Consider the following 15982-nt stretch of genomic DNA (forward strand, 5'->3'; position numbering starts at 1 on the left):
CGTTTCTGTTTAAATAATTATATACCTTACAAAAATAATAATATTATTAATAAGACAAAACATATATTAAAATAGATTAAATAATAATTGGCGGGAAATGGCTACATAGAGTTAATGATTGGTTTAGTGATTGTAAATAGGGTTGTATTGAAATTTTCGAAACCGTCCAACCCGAATAATCCGTCCAAACTAAATCGAGAAAGCTGATAAAAAATACAAACCGACATAACTCGATAAAATTCTAAACTGCCCAATCAGTTAATTGGGCGTGTTGAAAATAGACCTAAACTGCCCAAACCGATCTAACCCGATTTTTACTTTTTTTTATTTTATATATATAATATATAACATAAATATAATAATATATACAGTAGAACATCTATTTAAGAATACTCTATTCAAGAATAAAAATCAAGTCCCAATTTGGGCCTATTATAAATAAGAATAACATCTAAATTGTAATTAGTTATACAATTTCTAAGTCTCGTATTAACAAAGTATACCTCTATATAAGAATAATTACATCTTAATAAAATATGTACATATATTTTATAAAATTATTTACGTAAAATTAGTAATTTTATTTCAAATTGTAATACATGTATCAATATTATATTTACTCAAAAATAATTATATTATGATATAATATTAATGATTGTTTAATGTTTGTTGTTACATTGATATTTTTTTATATTTTGATTTTTTTTCTAGTGTAACTCTATTTAGTTATAACCTCTCAATTAGAATATAATTTGCTTAGTTTGTATTCTTGGATAGAGGTTCTACTGTAATATATATTTAAAAAAAAAAAGTCAAACCACCCAGAAACCCTAAATTTCTCTCTCTCTCTCTCTCTCTCTCTCTCTCTCTCTCTCTCTCTCTCTCTCTCTCTCTCTCTCTCTCTCTCTCTCTCTCTCTCTCTCTCTCTCTCTCTCTCTCTCTCTCTCTCTCTCATCCTCGCATGCGGCGGCCATCATCATCATCGTGCGGCGACCATCATCATCATCATCTTCGCTCAGCTCAATACCTCCAGCGTAACAGCATGCGGCGGGAGAGGAGGCAGCGTAGTAGCACCACCAGTCAACCACCCAACCTCCAGCTGTCATTGTCTGTTGGTATTCTTTAAGTTTAACATATTTTTTATTTTTTGAACATTTATTTTGCTTTTAGGGTAACGAGTTTTCTAAATCTAATCTGAGATTTTATTTAGGTACTATGTTATTTGTTAATATTGTTATATGCTATTGAATATTGATGAACTTAACGTTAGTTTTGCCTTGGTGATTTTATGTTTCTTAAAAAAAATCACCTTACAAGTTAATTTCAGAACGCATGAAAAATTGATTGGGAGACTTTGTAATTGAAATTGTTTTGTGAGAATAATGATAATCATAAAGAATATACAACAGAAAAATGAAAAATAAAATTAATAATCTGTTCTCGGATAAAATGGTTCAAATTCACTGGGTGTGAAGCTTGATAAAATGTCTGTTGGTACTGTATTTTTTTTTTTTTACTACCCTTTTGTTTAAATAAAATGCAAAAATCTATGTGGGTGCGAAGCTTGATTATTTAGTTTAGAAATTGAGATTTAAGAAAATATTATTAATTAAGTTAAGAATCTTTTAGTGGAGCAAGTCCTATAAATTATATTTTTTTTGTGTAAATTATTTATGAAATTTGAAATTTTGCATAGCTTGAGTTATAGCTCAAAAGAATTTCTAATAAGTTTGATATATTTATCTTCTAACTTTGTAATCTTGATCAGTCCAAAATATTCATTATAAGACCATATTTCTTTATAATTAATTATAATTTGGTCTCACTTTTTTGTGCTATTTTTATCATAAATATTTAGATTAGAATGTGTATGATGTATTGTTTTGTAGATCATTACTTGTGGAGAATGAAGAGGAAAATGTGGATGATAAAGTGCAAAAATAGATTAAGTCTGTAGAGACTAAAGAAAAAAAGAAGGCTAAAATTAAGAAACCGCAGAAAAAGAAGAGGCAAGGGACAAGAATGTCAGGCATTTGGGATCATTTTACTATAGTTAAAAAAAATGGTAAAAGAAGCAAATGGTAAGGAAGAAGAGAGGGAGATAGCACAATGTAAGTATTGTGAAGCTGATTATGCAGCTGATTCCAAGAATTGTGGGACTAGTACTCTGTGGAGTCACATTGAACACAAGTGTAAGAAGTGTCCGTTTAGCACATATGTCGAGAAGCATACAAAGCAATGAATGATAACTGATCATTTTACCAAGACAATTCTGTTAGACATTTATATGTATAAACTGAAACATATATGATTAAGTATAAAATACGGAATTAAATCAAACATATATACACTATGAATAAGGATCGAAATACCTCCAGCCATTGATTCTTGAGCTTCAAACCCACATAAGCTTTGATCTGCAAGGGAAACTAGTTGATGTGGGTAATCGGGCTTCCTCGCTCTCTCAACTCTCTTTAGATGGAATTTTGCTGTTATGAACAGAATGAGTGAGGAGCTCGGGGACCGAGACCCTATATTTATAGGTGAGATACTCCATCGCATATACGTGCCACATTAATTGTCAGAATATTTTGACAATTAATTCAGGAAATCAAATCAGGTAATGAATATAGAAATCTGACCATATATAGAATATTACGTAATTGATTTTGTCCAGATTCAATGAATATAAAATATTCATTTATCAGAATCAATAATATTATTTTATTTCCTTAATTAGAAATATTCTAATATTCTCCACTTGGTCAGCATTTAAACTAAAACATTCAAACCCAAACGTTCCTCATTATATAATAAACATACGAATCATAGCGACATGTCCTCATTATAAGTCGAGTATTATCTTCCATGTATTACGATATATTTATTATATAACAATGTACTTTATGTGGCAATGTACTTAAGCGAATAAACCCTAACCCTTATGTTTATTCAGGTCCTCTTACGATAATTTTCTCAGATGAAATTAAGGTGCACATAAATATGAGAAAATATCGAAATTAGAGTTTCATTGAATAATTTTTGGTTGTACAAATAAAAACTGCATATGGGTTAACTGAATCCCATATTTACTTTATGATCCTTGAATTTGTGTTGCGGCATGCCTTTAGTCAAGGATATGTGCGATCACACAATTCAGTTTGCGTGATTAATGACCACTTATCACGCCTTTTATGGCTATATACTTAATGTCGATATGCTAGCTTCGACCAGTACTCTTATAGTTATTAGCCATAAATATTGTAGCTGAATTTATCGCAAAATTTTCTTAATGGCCTAATGAAACTGTAATTCTGAACTCTAGGCCTACTATGAAACTCTATAATACATCATACGAGATGTATCCTCAAAACAATAGATGAATGTAACTTCTATAGTAGAAATAACAATCAAGATTCTCCACAATATAATCTTACTGTAATCTTAAGGTTGTAATAAAATATTAATTTACGTGAATCAATACAACCAGTGAAGTACGTTAGAATCTGATTGGTTTAACAATATTTCCAGATGGTCAATTCATCTTAAAATATGTATGAATATAATTTTTAGTATCTTAAAGACACCTCATCACTTTGTATGAAGAATAAAGTGGTCTTAACTTTAGTTATTCTGATACTGCTTAACGATCCTGAAACAAATGTAATGCAAAGTCTTATTCAGACTCTTAGGCATACATTAGGCTTCTAAAATAGAAGCGAATGAATGTTCTTAATTTATTCTCACTCCAGATCATTTTTCAGATGCTGGTTCGAGTTGAATTTATCACACTTAAAGATAAAAGTTATATCAGATGAATAATACATAATTTTATTTAATCAGAGATGCTGTGGCTACTCTCTAATTAATTAAAATTATATATATTATTTATATTCCTTATCTCAAAATAATAATTTGAGATATGAATTATTTCAACTTATATAGAAAACTTTTATCATCATTTGCAAGTAACATATTGTCTACGTATAAAACAAATATTACTCCCACTAACCTTCTGGTATATGATTATTTCCATAATTCTCTTTTCAAACCTAAAGGAAAAGATGATATAATACCAATTTGTGAGATGTTTGTTTTAATCTATAGGTAGACACTTTAAGCTTGCATATGTTCACCACTTATTAGAGGAAAATCTTTATGGCAGTCTGTATACCTTCTCCTCTAGTTCACTGTTTGGAATTGATTAATGAATTAAAACAAACAACAAATGCCAAGGTCTATAATAGAATCTTTTATAAAAACAAGTGAGAATGTAAATCTCCTTTATTATTGATTCTTCTTTCAAAAATGAACTTCTTAGCAATGAATATTCTTTTATATCTTTATGTTTCTCAATGTTGCCTAATGAATATTATTGGTGAAAAAAACTTATGCTTAATTAATGTTCTCCACCCCATTAGGCAACTTTACTAAAGATAAACTTTATTGCTCTTTAACATATTCATTTCTTCATTCATGGCATGTTGTACTACAACTTCATTTTTTTATCATTCTATAATTTAATTTGTGTCTCAAATTAATATTGTAGTTGAACTCTTATTGTACAAAATGTAATCACTAGAAAACATTGATCTTATTGTTCTAATAAGTCATCTTAAGGATGGACCAACAAACTCTTAAAAGAGCAAATGGTTCAATATGTATGTTATTTTAGAAATTATAAGCAATTACTAAATAACATAATTTATTAGAACTTTATCAATGACTTGTAGATTATTATGATTAGTTATGAATTCTCAATAACCATTAATCTTAACGGTTGTTGTGAATCATAATTAATCTAACACTTGAGGTGGAAGTTTTAGAAAATATGAATGATCTTTCTCAGAAACTAGGTTCCTAGATTGATCACTCCCACTGATCAAGTCAATTCTTAATTCTACAGTTCTAGTGTTGTGAGATGGATAATAAAATATGTAACCTTAAACCTTATAGCTTTTCGGATGAAATATGCTTATTTATGGTTTTGGGCCTAAATCTTTTTCTTTGACAATTGTACTCTAACTATATATGAGTATTTATAAAATGTGTACATGTCATCAAGTCGGTTTTTAACCTTATCACAACTCAAAATATGTTTGAGAAACAACTTTGGTTAGAACACGATTTGATATGTACACCCCATTGAAGAGTATCAATAGACAAAGATTTAGGAAAGATTGGAGTTTGCTATGTAGGCTCCACCCCATGTCCAAAAAATACTTAGTTTCTTAAATCTGTCACACACTATGATTTAGGTGTACCAGGCATATGTATTGGGCAATGAATCCATACTTTTAAAGAAACTTAACAAATGGACTGGGAGTTTATCCATACTCACGAATTTTAATGTAGTATTCTCCATTTTATATTTGATCTCACTATCTTAATATGCAAAATGCACTATTTCTTTACTTAAGATTTAAATGTCTTTGAAACATATAAATCTATACTTTTGTAGAAAAATAATTTATGTGAGTAATCATTAAAAAAAGAGATGCAAAATTTGAGTCCATGTCTTCAAAATTAATTGACTTGTATGATTTCTAATATTTTAGAATTCTAATATGCACCGATTTTGACTTGTTGGAATACATATTCTTAATGAATTTCACACAAGTTCTAAATAAAGTTAGTAAAATCAGTGTAATGAATATCCCCACCATTTATTAACATTTATTCTATTTATGGATATATGTTCCATAATTTTTGGTGCTATAATGTAGAAGAATTCTTATTAATAACACATTTCTTATTGTCAGATTGAACTTGCATATCTTTATGAGTGACATCATTTTATAGTAAAGACCTTTAAATGTGTCTAAATCAAGTTTCAAAAGAAGCTTGGAACATAAAGATCTTTGCTAATTTTAAAACAAAGTCACTACTATATTGCTTGTTCCTTAAACTTCTAAATGTGAGAACTTATCTTGTTTGTGGATAAGATTTGCTCACAGTTACTGACTTTCTTAGGTTTATTTGTAAACCTTGGAAGAAATTATGAATGTGGAATAACAATCTAAAATAATCCACTATGTGTTAATAATCACATTAACTATATTAGAATGAATTCATACATTATAAATTAAAATTTGTTGGTGATAATAAAGTGTGATTTATTTTTCTTAATTATACAGTAAAAACTGTACATTTTAGATGAAGTTATCAGAATAAATTTTGGAAATTTCTACTCGTATAGAAGAAATTTATGAATAGTGATGTAATAAAATTACATTTATAGTTTTGAGGTTTAAATGAATCATGTTTTTACCAATGAATAAACATGCTTAAATATGAAATCTTATTAAACAAAAATTGCCTGTGGGCTAAATTTTTAATTTAATAAGATTAGATTTAGATGTAGATTATGATAGATTTACACAATTTATGAGAAAACTTAAAGTTTAATATTTCTATCTCAATGAAAGGTATGAAACACTTAATTATTTATAAATGTTTCAAAATTTTATACTTTATGATAAAATTATTAAATTAAATCTACATAATTTCTTGTGGGATAAATTAAGAGAATTTAATTTAACATATTAATTATGTGAATATAATAAAATCCCTGTAGGGTAAGATTATTATGTTCACATAATTCATGTCCATTATGTGATCTTAATCCACTTAATATATATAATTTTATATAATTAAGGATGCTGTGGCTACTCCCTAATTATTTAAAATTATGTGGTTCACTAGACACCAAAGTATAAACTGAAGATTAAAATTTTACTAAATCCAAAATTGCCTGTGGGCTAAATTTTAAATTTAATAAAATTAGATGAACTTTATGATAGATTTAATTAAACAATTAGTTTTGGAAAATGAAGGTTTATTATCTATCTTTAATTAAATTTGTGATAATACTATTAAATTAAATCCTCATAACTCCCTGTGGGGTAAATTAAGAGAACTTAATTTAATATATTATCCTAATTAATTATACAAATATAATAAAATCCCTGTGGGGTAAAATTATTATACCTATATAATTAATTACAAGTTATGTCCATTAAGGTGAATTTTAATTAATATATAATTTTATACAAATAAGGATGCTGTGGCTACTCCCTAATTATATAAAATTATATTTTCACTTTGACATTAGGTATTGGGCTCTACCTAAAAGTAATTTCGTTATTAACATAGTAGACAATCACTGAGATTAATGCTCCTAGTGTGGTCGTCCGAAGATCATTAAAAACCGTTCTAGATATGAGCATTTGTCCCAAATTCATGTTTTCTTATGTCAAACCACAAAATTACTTACATTTTATTCATATTTTATTCATTTTAGGAAGTTTTATGAATATTTTATGAATAATTTTATGAAGTTTTATGAAACATAATGTGCTATATAAAATATTCAACCTATCTTAATGTTTGAATATTTCTAAATATATCTAGCACTATAAAAGGAATTTATGTATAGCATTTAAATCATACAAATCTAAATTAATTGCATTAAACATAAATTTGCCAAATAAATACAAATTAATACAATTATTGTATGATAAGAAATTAAATGCTTAATTCCATAATATATAATTAATTATACATTTATGACCATATAATATCTTAAATATTTGCACTAATAATTAATTTGTATAAATAAGGTAAATATACAAATTAGTACAATTAATTATATGAAATGAATTAAATGCAAAATTAAAGAATGTACTTAATGACAGATTTTTCAAATTTTATTAATTTAAACAATAAATTACATAAATTTGGTAATAAATAATTAGATGCACAATTATTACATGCCTAAATAAATCATGTAATTAATTACCAAATTAAAACAAATTTCTATTTTCAATTTATACTAGATATATGTATTAAACAAAAATAGAAAATTGACTAAATGCAATTTATGCACTAAATTAACACAAAATAGGAAACTAATTAATATTCCAAATAAATAAAAAATTTATAAAAAATTCGGAATATTTCCTTTATTTATTTTTTTTTTTGGAAAAATGCACTGCCTTGAAAAACGACACCGACGACCAAAATTCATGAAATCAATTCCAAAATGATCTAAATGAAAAAATTAAGCCATTCATATAGATTTCATGCATCGAAAACACGTAAAACAAAGACTTTAAAATCACCAAAAATTTCGGGTCCGAATTTATTTTTTTTTTTTTGAGATTTCTTTGTTTTTTCAAAATGAGTTTTCATGCTTTAGAACAATCTATATTAATGTATGAATGTATTGATTCAGAATGTATAATGTATATATAAACATATATACATATATATATACAGAAAATAAAATAATGTACCGTATGTATATGTATATAATCATGAAATGTATATATGTATATATTTATATATAGCATTTAGGTATATAAACAATATGATATAATGAATATATGAACATATATATATATATACAATATATATACCTAATGAAATGAAGAAAATATCTATATATATATATGTATAAACAGTATATGAATATATATATAAACTGAATGTATATATAAACAGAATGCATATGAATATATATATAAACTGAATGTATATAGGTATATACGTATGAAAATGTATATATATAATATGAATGTATATACAAACCCGAAAACGAATATATAATCTATATATATGAACACCGTATATACGTATATATATATATATTAAACTCAAATTAAATCAAGGCAGAGATATATAATCCGCTCTGATACCAACTGTTAGACATTTATATGTATAAACTGAAACATATATGATTAAGTATAAAATACGGAATTAAATCAAACATATATACACTATGAATAAGGATCGAAATACCTCCAGCCATTGATTCTTGAGCTTCAAACCCACATAAGCTTTGATCTGCAAGGAAAACTAGTTGATGTGGGTAATCGGGCTTCCTCGCTCTCTCAACTCTCTTTAGATGGAATTTTGCTGTTATGAACAGAATGAGTGAGGAGCTCGGGGACCGAGACCCTATATTTATAGGTGAGATACTCCATCGCATCATGCCACATTAATTGTCAGAATATTTTGACAATTAATTCAGGAAATCAAATCAGGTAATGAATATAGAAATCTGACCATATATAGAATATTACGTAATTGATTTTGTCCAGATTCAATGAATATAAAATATTCATTTATCAGAATCAATAATATTATTTTATTTCCTTAATTAGAAATATTCTAATAAATTCAAGATTCTGAAGTTAACTCAAGTAAGACTCGATCCTCAATGTTTAGTCAAGCTACGGTGAGAGAATTGATTGGAATGTACTTCATCATTGACGAGCTTCCATTTAGGCATATCGAAGGTTGTTATCCCAAATTTGGCACTCTGACGTGGTATCACGAGAATGATGACACGTGGAGTCCACTTGGAGCATCTGCTCGGAACGATAGACCGAGCAGGACGCCTCGCTGGCACATCCAGAATGAAATATTCAACGAGCCGAGCAGGACGCCTCGCTGGCACATCCAGAATGAAATATTCAACGAGCCGAGCAGGACGATCAACACTTAGCGAATTTAGCTTTCGCATCATGAGTCATCAGCTCAATCCTTACAACTCAGGGATCAACTTACGTGGATATGGCATACACACGATCCCACTATCATTGTACTCAGCCTCAATCCCACGATCCTTGCATTCAGCATTGATCACACGATCTTTCTGTTTATGCGCATTGTAACGAGAGAGGAAACTCTTCCTCCTCAAGTTTCCCAGCCCTATAAATAGTGAAAAATGTTCGCTGGGCAAAGGAGGGAGAAATTATAAGCCAATACACAGCTAAGCTAAGGCTATACTATTATCTAAGAATTATATATTTAGAGATACTGTTGTAAGAGCTATAAGAAAAGGAAACTTCTTCCTTGTTCTTAAGTCAATACAAATAACGAGGATTAGGCTATTACCGAACTGCTCGGGGCTGAACCTCTATAAAATTTCTGTGTCTTATTATTGCTTTCTTATATATATTCTCATTACGACTTATCGTTTATCGCTTATCAAAAAGACTCATTGTCGTTGGCTAAAAGCGAAGTCAACAAAGGTAAAGGGTTCTGCTTACTTGTTAGTCATTTTTTCCTACATTTGAGTTTCATTCAAGGGTTACAATTGCTCAAGATATCTACCAATTGTTTTTGGAAGAGAAGAAAAAATTGAGAAAGGCTTTTGTCAATCGTAGGTTGTCTTTAACTACTAATTGTTGGACTTCCATACAAAATATTAGTTATATGTGTTTGACTGCTCATTGGATTGATGATAGTTGGAAGATGCAAAAAAGAATCATTAGTTTCATTCAAGTTCCTAGCCATAAAGGAGATGTGGTGGCAAATGAACTAATCAATTATCTCAATCAGTGGGGTATTACTCAACTTTTCTCTATCACAGTTGATAATGCCTTGTCAAACGATGTAGCTTTGAGAAAGGTAAAGGATTATTTCACAGAAAAAGATAAAGCTTTAGTGTTGGATGGAGAGATGTTTCATATGCATTGTTGTGCGCATATCTTGAACTTGGTTGTTAATGATGGTTTAAAAGATATGTCTTATGCCATATCTAGCATAAAGAATGCGGTAAGGTATTTTAGATCTTCTCTAGGTCGGTTGAAGCAGTTTAGAGAAGCTTGTAAGGAAGCAAATGTCAAAAGCCTTGCTATGTTTAGATGTGGTGACAAGATGAAACTCCACATACATGATGCTTGAAGCAACATTAAAGTACAAGAGTAGTTTTAAGCATATGGAAGGGGATGCATACTACACTAAGTATTTTGAAAAGAAAGAGTTAATGGGGAAAAATTTGACAGCCCACCAGAAGCTAGTGATTGGAGCAATGCTGAAGTATTTGTTAAATTTCTCAACTCTCTTTATCCACTTTAAAGTTCAGTGGGTCATTGTACGTAACATCAAATCTTTTCTTTCAAGAGATTTTGCAAGTTCAAGTTGAGCTCAATGATATGAAGGCTAGTAAAGATGAGTTGATTAGCAAAATGGTGGAGAGCATGCAATTAAAGTTTAACAAGTATTGGGGCAATGTTGAGAAGGTTAACTTGTTGCAGTATATTGCGTCTATTTTGGATCCAAGACTCAAACTTGATGTGGTTCGGAATGGTTTCAGGTATGGTTTTGACTTTTTTCTCATTTATTCTCTTTTATTTATTTTCACATATTTAATATTACCTAATCATATTACTATTTAGCTTTTTCTATATACATTGTTTAATGTTTCTATTTAATTACTTGTTAGGTATCTCTATGATGCAATTACATCTGAAATAATGATTAAAAAAGTTAAAAATATGATGACTAGCTTGTATGCTTTTTATCAAAAGCTTGTTGTGCTTCTTAATTCCTCCAATGATCAACAAGCAACTAAAAATGCCACTTTCAAATCCAATGCAAGCTCAAGTAGCACATCATTCCTTATCAAGCTCAGGTTTGTGTCAAGTGAAGTAGCCACTAATGATTTTGGATAATTATCTTAATGATAGAAAGGAAATGTTGCTTGATAATGTGGATTTTGACATTCTAGATTGGTAGAAAAGGAATAGTAGTAAGTATCCTAATGTCTCTCACATTGCTAAAGATGTTTTGGCTGTTCAAATATCTAGTGTTGCTTCTGAATCAGCTTTTTCTATTGGAGGACGGATATTTAGAAGTTCTTTGTCTCCAAAGACAGTTGAAGCATTAATTTGCTCAAAGAATTGGTTGACTTGTGAGTATCCTGCTCTGTTGTGTTGAGACAATACATGAATGAAGTTGAAGATTTGGAGATCTCTGAACTACTTGAATTGGGTCAAATAAATTTATCATTTCATATATATATATATATATATATATATATTTAAATTCTTATCTGACAAATAATTTATTTCTAATATATTTTAATTTTATTTTACTTCTAGAGGAATCATGTATTACAAGCACAGGAACAGAGACAACTACGACAACTACTAGTGGCACTTCATAGTTAGTCCCATGCAATTATTTTACTAGACTAGTTTATGATATTTTGAACTATGCATGGATGTCTTGTTTTGTTATTTTATTTTTTTTTTTTAACTTTTGGATTAATGTTTATTTCTAATTTGGAATCTTGTGTTTGTTATTTTGAATGTTTGGACTTTGGAATTTTGTGTTTTATTATGATAATGTGAATGGATTTGAACAATTGAATTTAGAATTGGAATATTGTGTATTTATGTGGTCAATTTTTTTTTATTTTAGTTGAAGTTGAAAAAAAACCCTCTTAAGTCAGTTTGGGCGGGTTAACCCGACCAAACCACCCAAATTGTCGGTTGGGTTAATTTTTTTTAAAAAAAATTGGGCAGGTTGCATGTAGAATTTTACAACCCGATCTTTACGCTGGGATAGAAAATATGTAGTATAAACCGACTAAATCGACCGATGTACAACCCTAATTATAAAAGTGTAAATGAACAAAATAAGCAAACCTACAAAAAACATTAAAATTTTTGTAGTCATCAGGACTTTTAACATCTATCTAAAAAATATTTTTAGACGTTCTTCATCTAAATCAATTGCGTAAAAGAAGTTGGGATTTTCTTCTTACATATGCATAAATAGCTCAAGCATTACTTTAGCATTACCTTGCTCAAGTGCTAACCATCTTTTTTTAACCAAGTGATTCCTAATATGCTTTTCCATGTATCCAATATTTTTATATCCATTTTGCTTGTACTTATTATCCCAGCCGCATCAATGTGATTATTATGGGACAATGTGATATTTGTGAAAGGGGAAGCCTCTTATAAATATTGGGAGATGAAAATTTACTAATTGAAACTAAAAAGAAATAACCAAACAATTAAATTGGATTTCGTTGAGTATTTGTTACTATGAAGTCGAGGGTGTCATGAAACTTTTCTTCTTTTACACTCACTTATGAAAATGCTTCGACGAATCACATTGTTCAAATATTTAAATATTTATATGTTAAGAGTTCTATCCCATCTATGTTATAACTCCGTAATTAATTTCATATACAAACTTCATCAAAAATCCTCGGTATTTAATTTCATATACAAATTTCATCAGAACGAAATCCAATTATCCAAAGTACATAAACAAAAACGGAGAAAGTTCTCTATTTTGAGAAAAATAATAGTGAATTACTGTGAAAAAAAATTAAGAAAACTCTCTGTGTCAAGAGAAAACAAATAGAAAATATTAACTAAGACATGCCTTGTTGGCCTCAATGTGAATTGATTGTACAAAGGTACTCTATTCCACTCTTCACTCCTACCTGCAAATGCAAATGAAGAAGGCTTAGAATGCATACCGGTATATTGCATCAGCTGCGCCATTTTCATCATTGCTGGCACCAATTACATTAGCCACAGCTTTTGTCTTCTCTGATCCATTACTAAGAGCAACGCCTAGAGAAGCAAGCTCAAGCATCTCAACATCATTTTCTCCATCGCCGATCGCCATTATCTCTTTAGGACTAACTCCCAGATGATCAAGGAGGAGTTTCACCCCACTCCCTTTTGACGTTCCAGGAGGAACGATTTCAAGCATGTCTGCCTGAGCCTGCACAACACTGGCACGATCTCCAGTTGCCTCTGCCCAATAGGGGCGCAAAGTAGTAGACACACCCTCTGCAGTGTCCATGAAGATCACTTTCTGTATGTCAGCAGCAGCCAAGATCTGATCAACAGAAGACATTATCTCTGCCTTTGGCTCATGATACACACTGTGCAGCGACTCAACTTTTGGGTGATCAAACAGAGTAAGGCAGCGACCCCCGCTAAATGCAATTAGAGGAACTTTATTCTCCCACGAGTAAACACAAGCCTCTCTGCAGATAACTGGATCCAAATTCCTCCTATAAATTTCGCGGCCTTGTGTACCATAGACAAGCAACCCCTGTAAGAAAACCCCAGGAGAAACTGCTGAAACAATGCCACCACTTCCAGCTAAATCCGCCATCTTGAAAATGCTCATCACAGCAGCTCGAGTTTTCCCAGTGGCTATAACAATCTTCACACCCCTTGATGAGGCTTCTTTCAAAGCCTTGGCGGTTGTTGAACTAATGAGACTTTTACTATTTAGCAGTGTACCATCCATATCACAAAAGATATAGCTGAACTTCGGTTTATAAAACCGAAGGCTGCCTTCTTTCTTCTTTGTATCATCAAGAGAATCGGCAATGGCATTGCCATTAGTTTCAGCAGCATCATATGCACTCTGAATAAGTCCTTTCCCAGCCCAACCAAGACTTTTCAAGATAAGTTCCTCCTCCTTCTCCATTTCCATTTCAGCCTCTTCACTAATCTCATGATCAAATCCCAAAAGATGCAATAAACCATGTACCATGAGAATCCGAATTTCGTCGATAAGACTAATCCCTCTCTCTTCTGCTTGCCTTGCAGCGGTCTCCATCGAAATCACAATGTCTCCCAGCATAAGAATCGGAAGGTTAAGATCAGGTATGTGATCAGACATTGAAAGAACATCAGTAGCGTGATCCTCATCCCGCCACTCCTTGTTAAGTTTTCGAATAAATTCGTCATTACAGAGAAGCACAGAAAGCTCCACACTTTCAAATCCACCAACATCAGTTATAGCAGTATCTCTAGTCTTGTACTGCGACTCTTTTAAACCATCAAATGCTAACTTCATTGCCATAGGAGCATTCAAACGCAGCAACTCTGCAATACTCAAAATTTCAGGATCGTCAGGTAAATCTTCTTCGATGCAGATACTGACATTAAGCTCCAACTCCTTGTTATTTCTCTTGGCAGCCGATCTCCTCCTCGCCGCCCTACGATAGTCCCTCTGCGCAGCCCAAACTCTTCCCGAACTCCTCAAAGCCCCCCACCGTTGTTTGGTGCCGCACAGGGCGTGAAAGCTCCTTCCGAACACCACCGAAGAACTGGAGAACGAAGAGAAGCCGCCATTGCCATTGCCCCCGCGAACAGAGGGAGAACAAGAGGAGACCGTGGTGGTGGAGAAGGATGAGGGATGGAGAAGAGCAGGAACGGCGCGTAAAAAGGCACGCGCCATCCGAGCGGCGGAGGGTGAGGGAGATTGTGGTGGTCGGAAGAGCATGAAGGAAGAAGTCAAACCGGCCAAACCACACCTACGATTTGCGGTGTAGTTTGGGTGGTTTCCACGATTTCAGGAGACAGTTTGGAGAATTATCTATACAAAATCAAAAAGAAGAAAAAGAACACCAACCATAACTTAATTCAATCTCAAATCAAATCAAATCAAAACATGTTCATTCAACACGCAATACAAAGTACAAAATTATTAATCCTCAGAATGAACACACAATATTAGTTAGTAATGTTGAAGGAAAGCATGAGTGAGTGGTGATTGAAGTTGAAGAAGAGAGGATGGGTACCATACCAGAGGCAGAGAGTGGAGAGTGAGTCACGGTTGCGGTGACCGGAGAGGGGGAAGCGTCGCAGCAGCAGGGGTGGTGACTGGCGAGTGATGAAACCTACCTAGCCTTCGTCTTTGGGCTTTTTGGGGTATTGGGTTAGGTCTGTTTGGGTTCTCATGATAAATGTCATTTTTCAGAAATATAGATTTGTTTTTTTATTAATTATAAAACAACTCTCATCGATAATATCATGCAATATAGGAATTAGGTTGGAATATTTTCTAACACTCTTTTAATCGAAATTAAAAAGTCTATGTTTACTTGTTTAGTTAGTTTTTTTTTTTTTTTTGAAAGAATGTTTATGAGCATCTATTGAGATTTGAGATTAAAGTAGCTATCAGGCAAACTGCAAGCCAAAATAACTAACACAAGAACGGTTAAAAGCCGAAGTCAAGTCACCACTCCACTACCTCAAACTCAATATCACTTTCTATTGTGATTCGTGAAGGATCACAAAATTAAGAATAAGGTGGTGTTTCCTTCGGTATAATGAAATGGTAATGTTATTATTATTATAAAATTTGTAATAGGAATTGATTATATTTAGGGGCGGAGCCAAAAATTAAAAAATTGGAGGCC

The 15982-nt window shown here is 31.2% G+C and overlaps 1 protein-coding gene across 2 annotated transcripts; it reads right to left on the minus strand.

The window, feature by feature from the left end:
* Window positions 1-13000: 13000 nt before the first annotated feature.
* Window positions 13001-15753, minus strand: LOC115716569 (endoribonuclease YBEY, chloroplastic). Of its 2 annotated transcripts, none has more exons than XM_030645387.2 (2): window positions 15367-15753; window positions 13001-15156 (listed from the first exon to the last, which is right to left on the minus strand). In XM_030645387.2, exon 2 carries the CDS (start codon window positions 15061-15063, stop codon window positions 13279-13281), a length of 1785 nt encoding a protein of 594 aa, XP_030501247.2. In that variant the 5' UTR covers window positions 15064-15156; window positions 15367-15753; the 3' UTR covers window positions 13001-13278. The 2 variants fall into 2 exon arrangements, with proteins under 2 accessions (XP_030501247.2, XP_030501248.2); XM_030645388.2 differs by having other exon boundaries at window positions 15362-15701.
* Window positions 15754-15982: the final 229 nt, after the last annotated feature.

Source organism: Cannabis sativa, chromosome 5, assembly GCF_029168945.1.
Source record: "Cannabis sativa cultivar Pink pepper isolate KNU-18-1 chromosome 5, ASM2916894v1, whole genome shotgun sequence".
NCBI lineage: Eukaryota > Viridiplantae > Streptophyta > Magnoliopsida > Rosales > Cannabaceae > Cannabis > Cannabis sativa.

Coding starts and splice junctions, on each gene's coding strand:
- LOC115716569 (XM_030645387.2), bottom strand. CDS start 15,063: ATGCTCTTCCGACCACCACAATCTCCCTCACCCTCCGCCGCTCGGATG.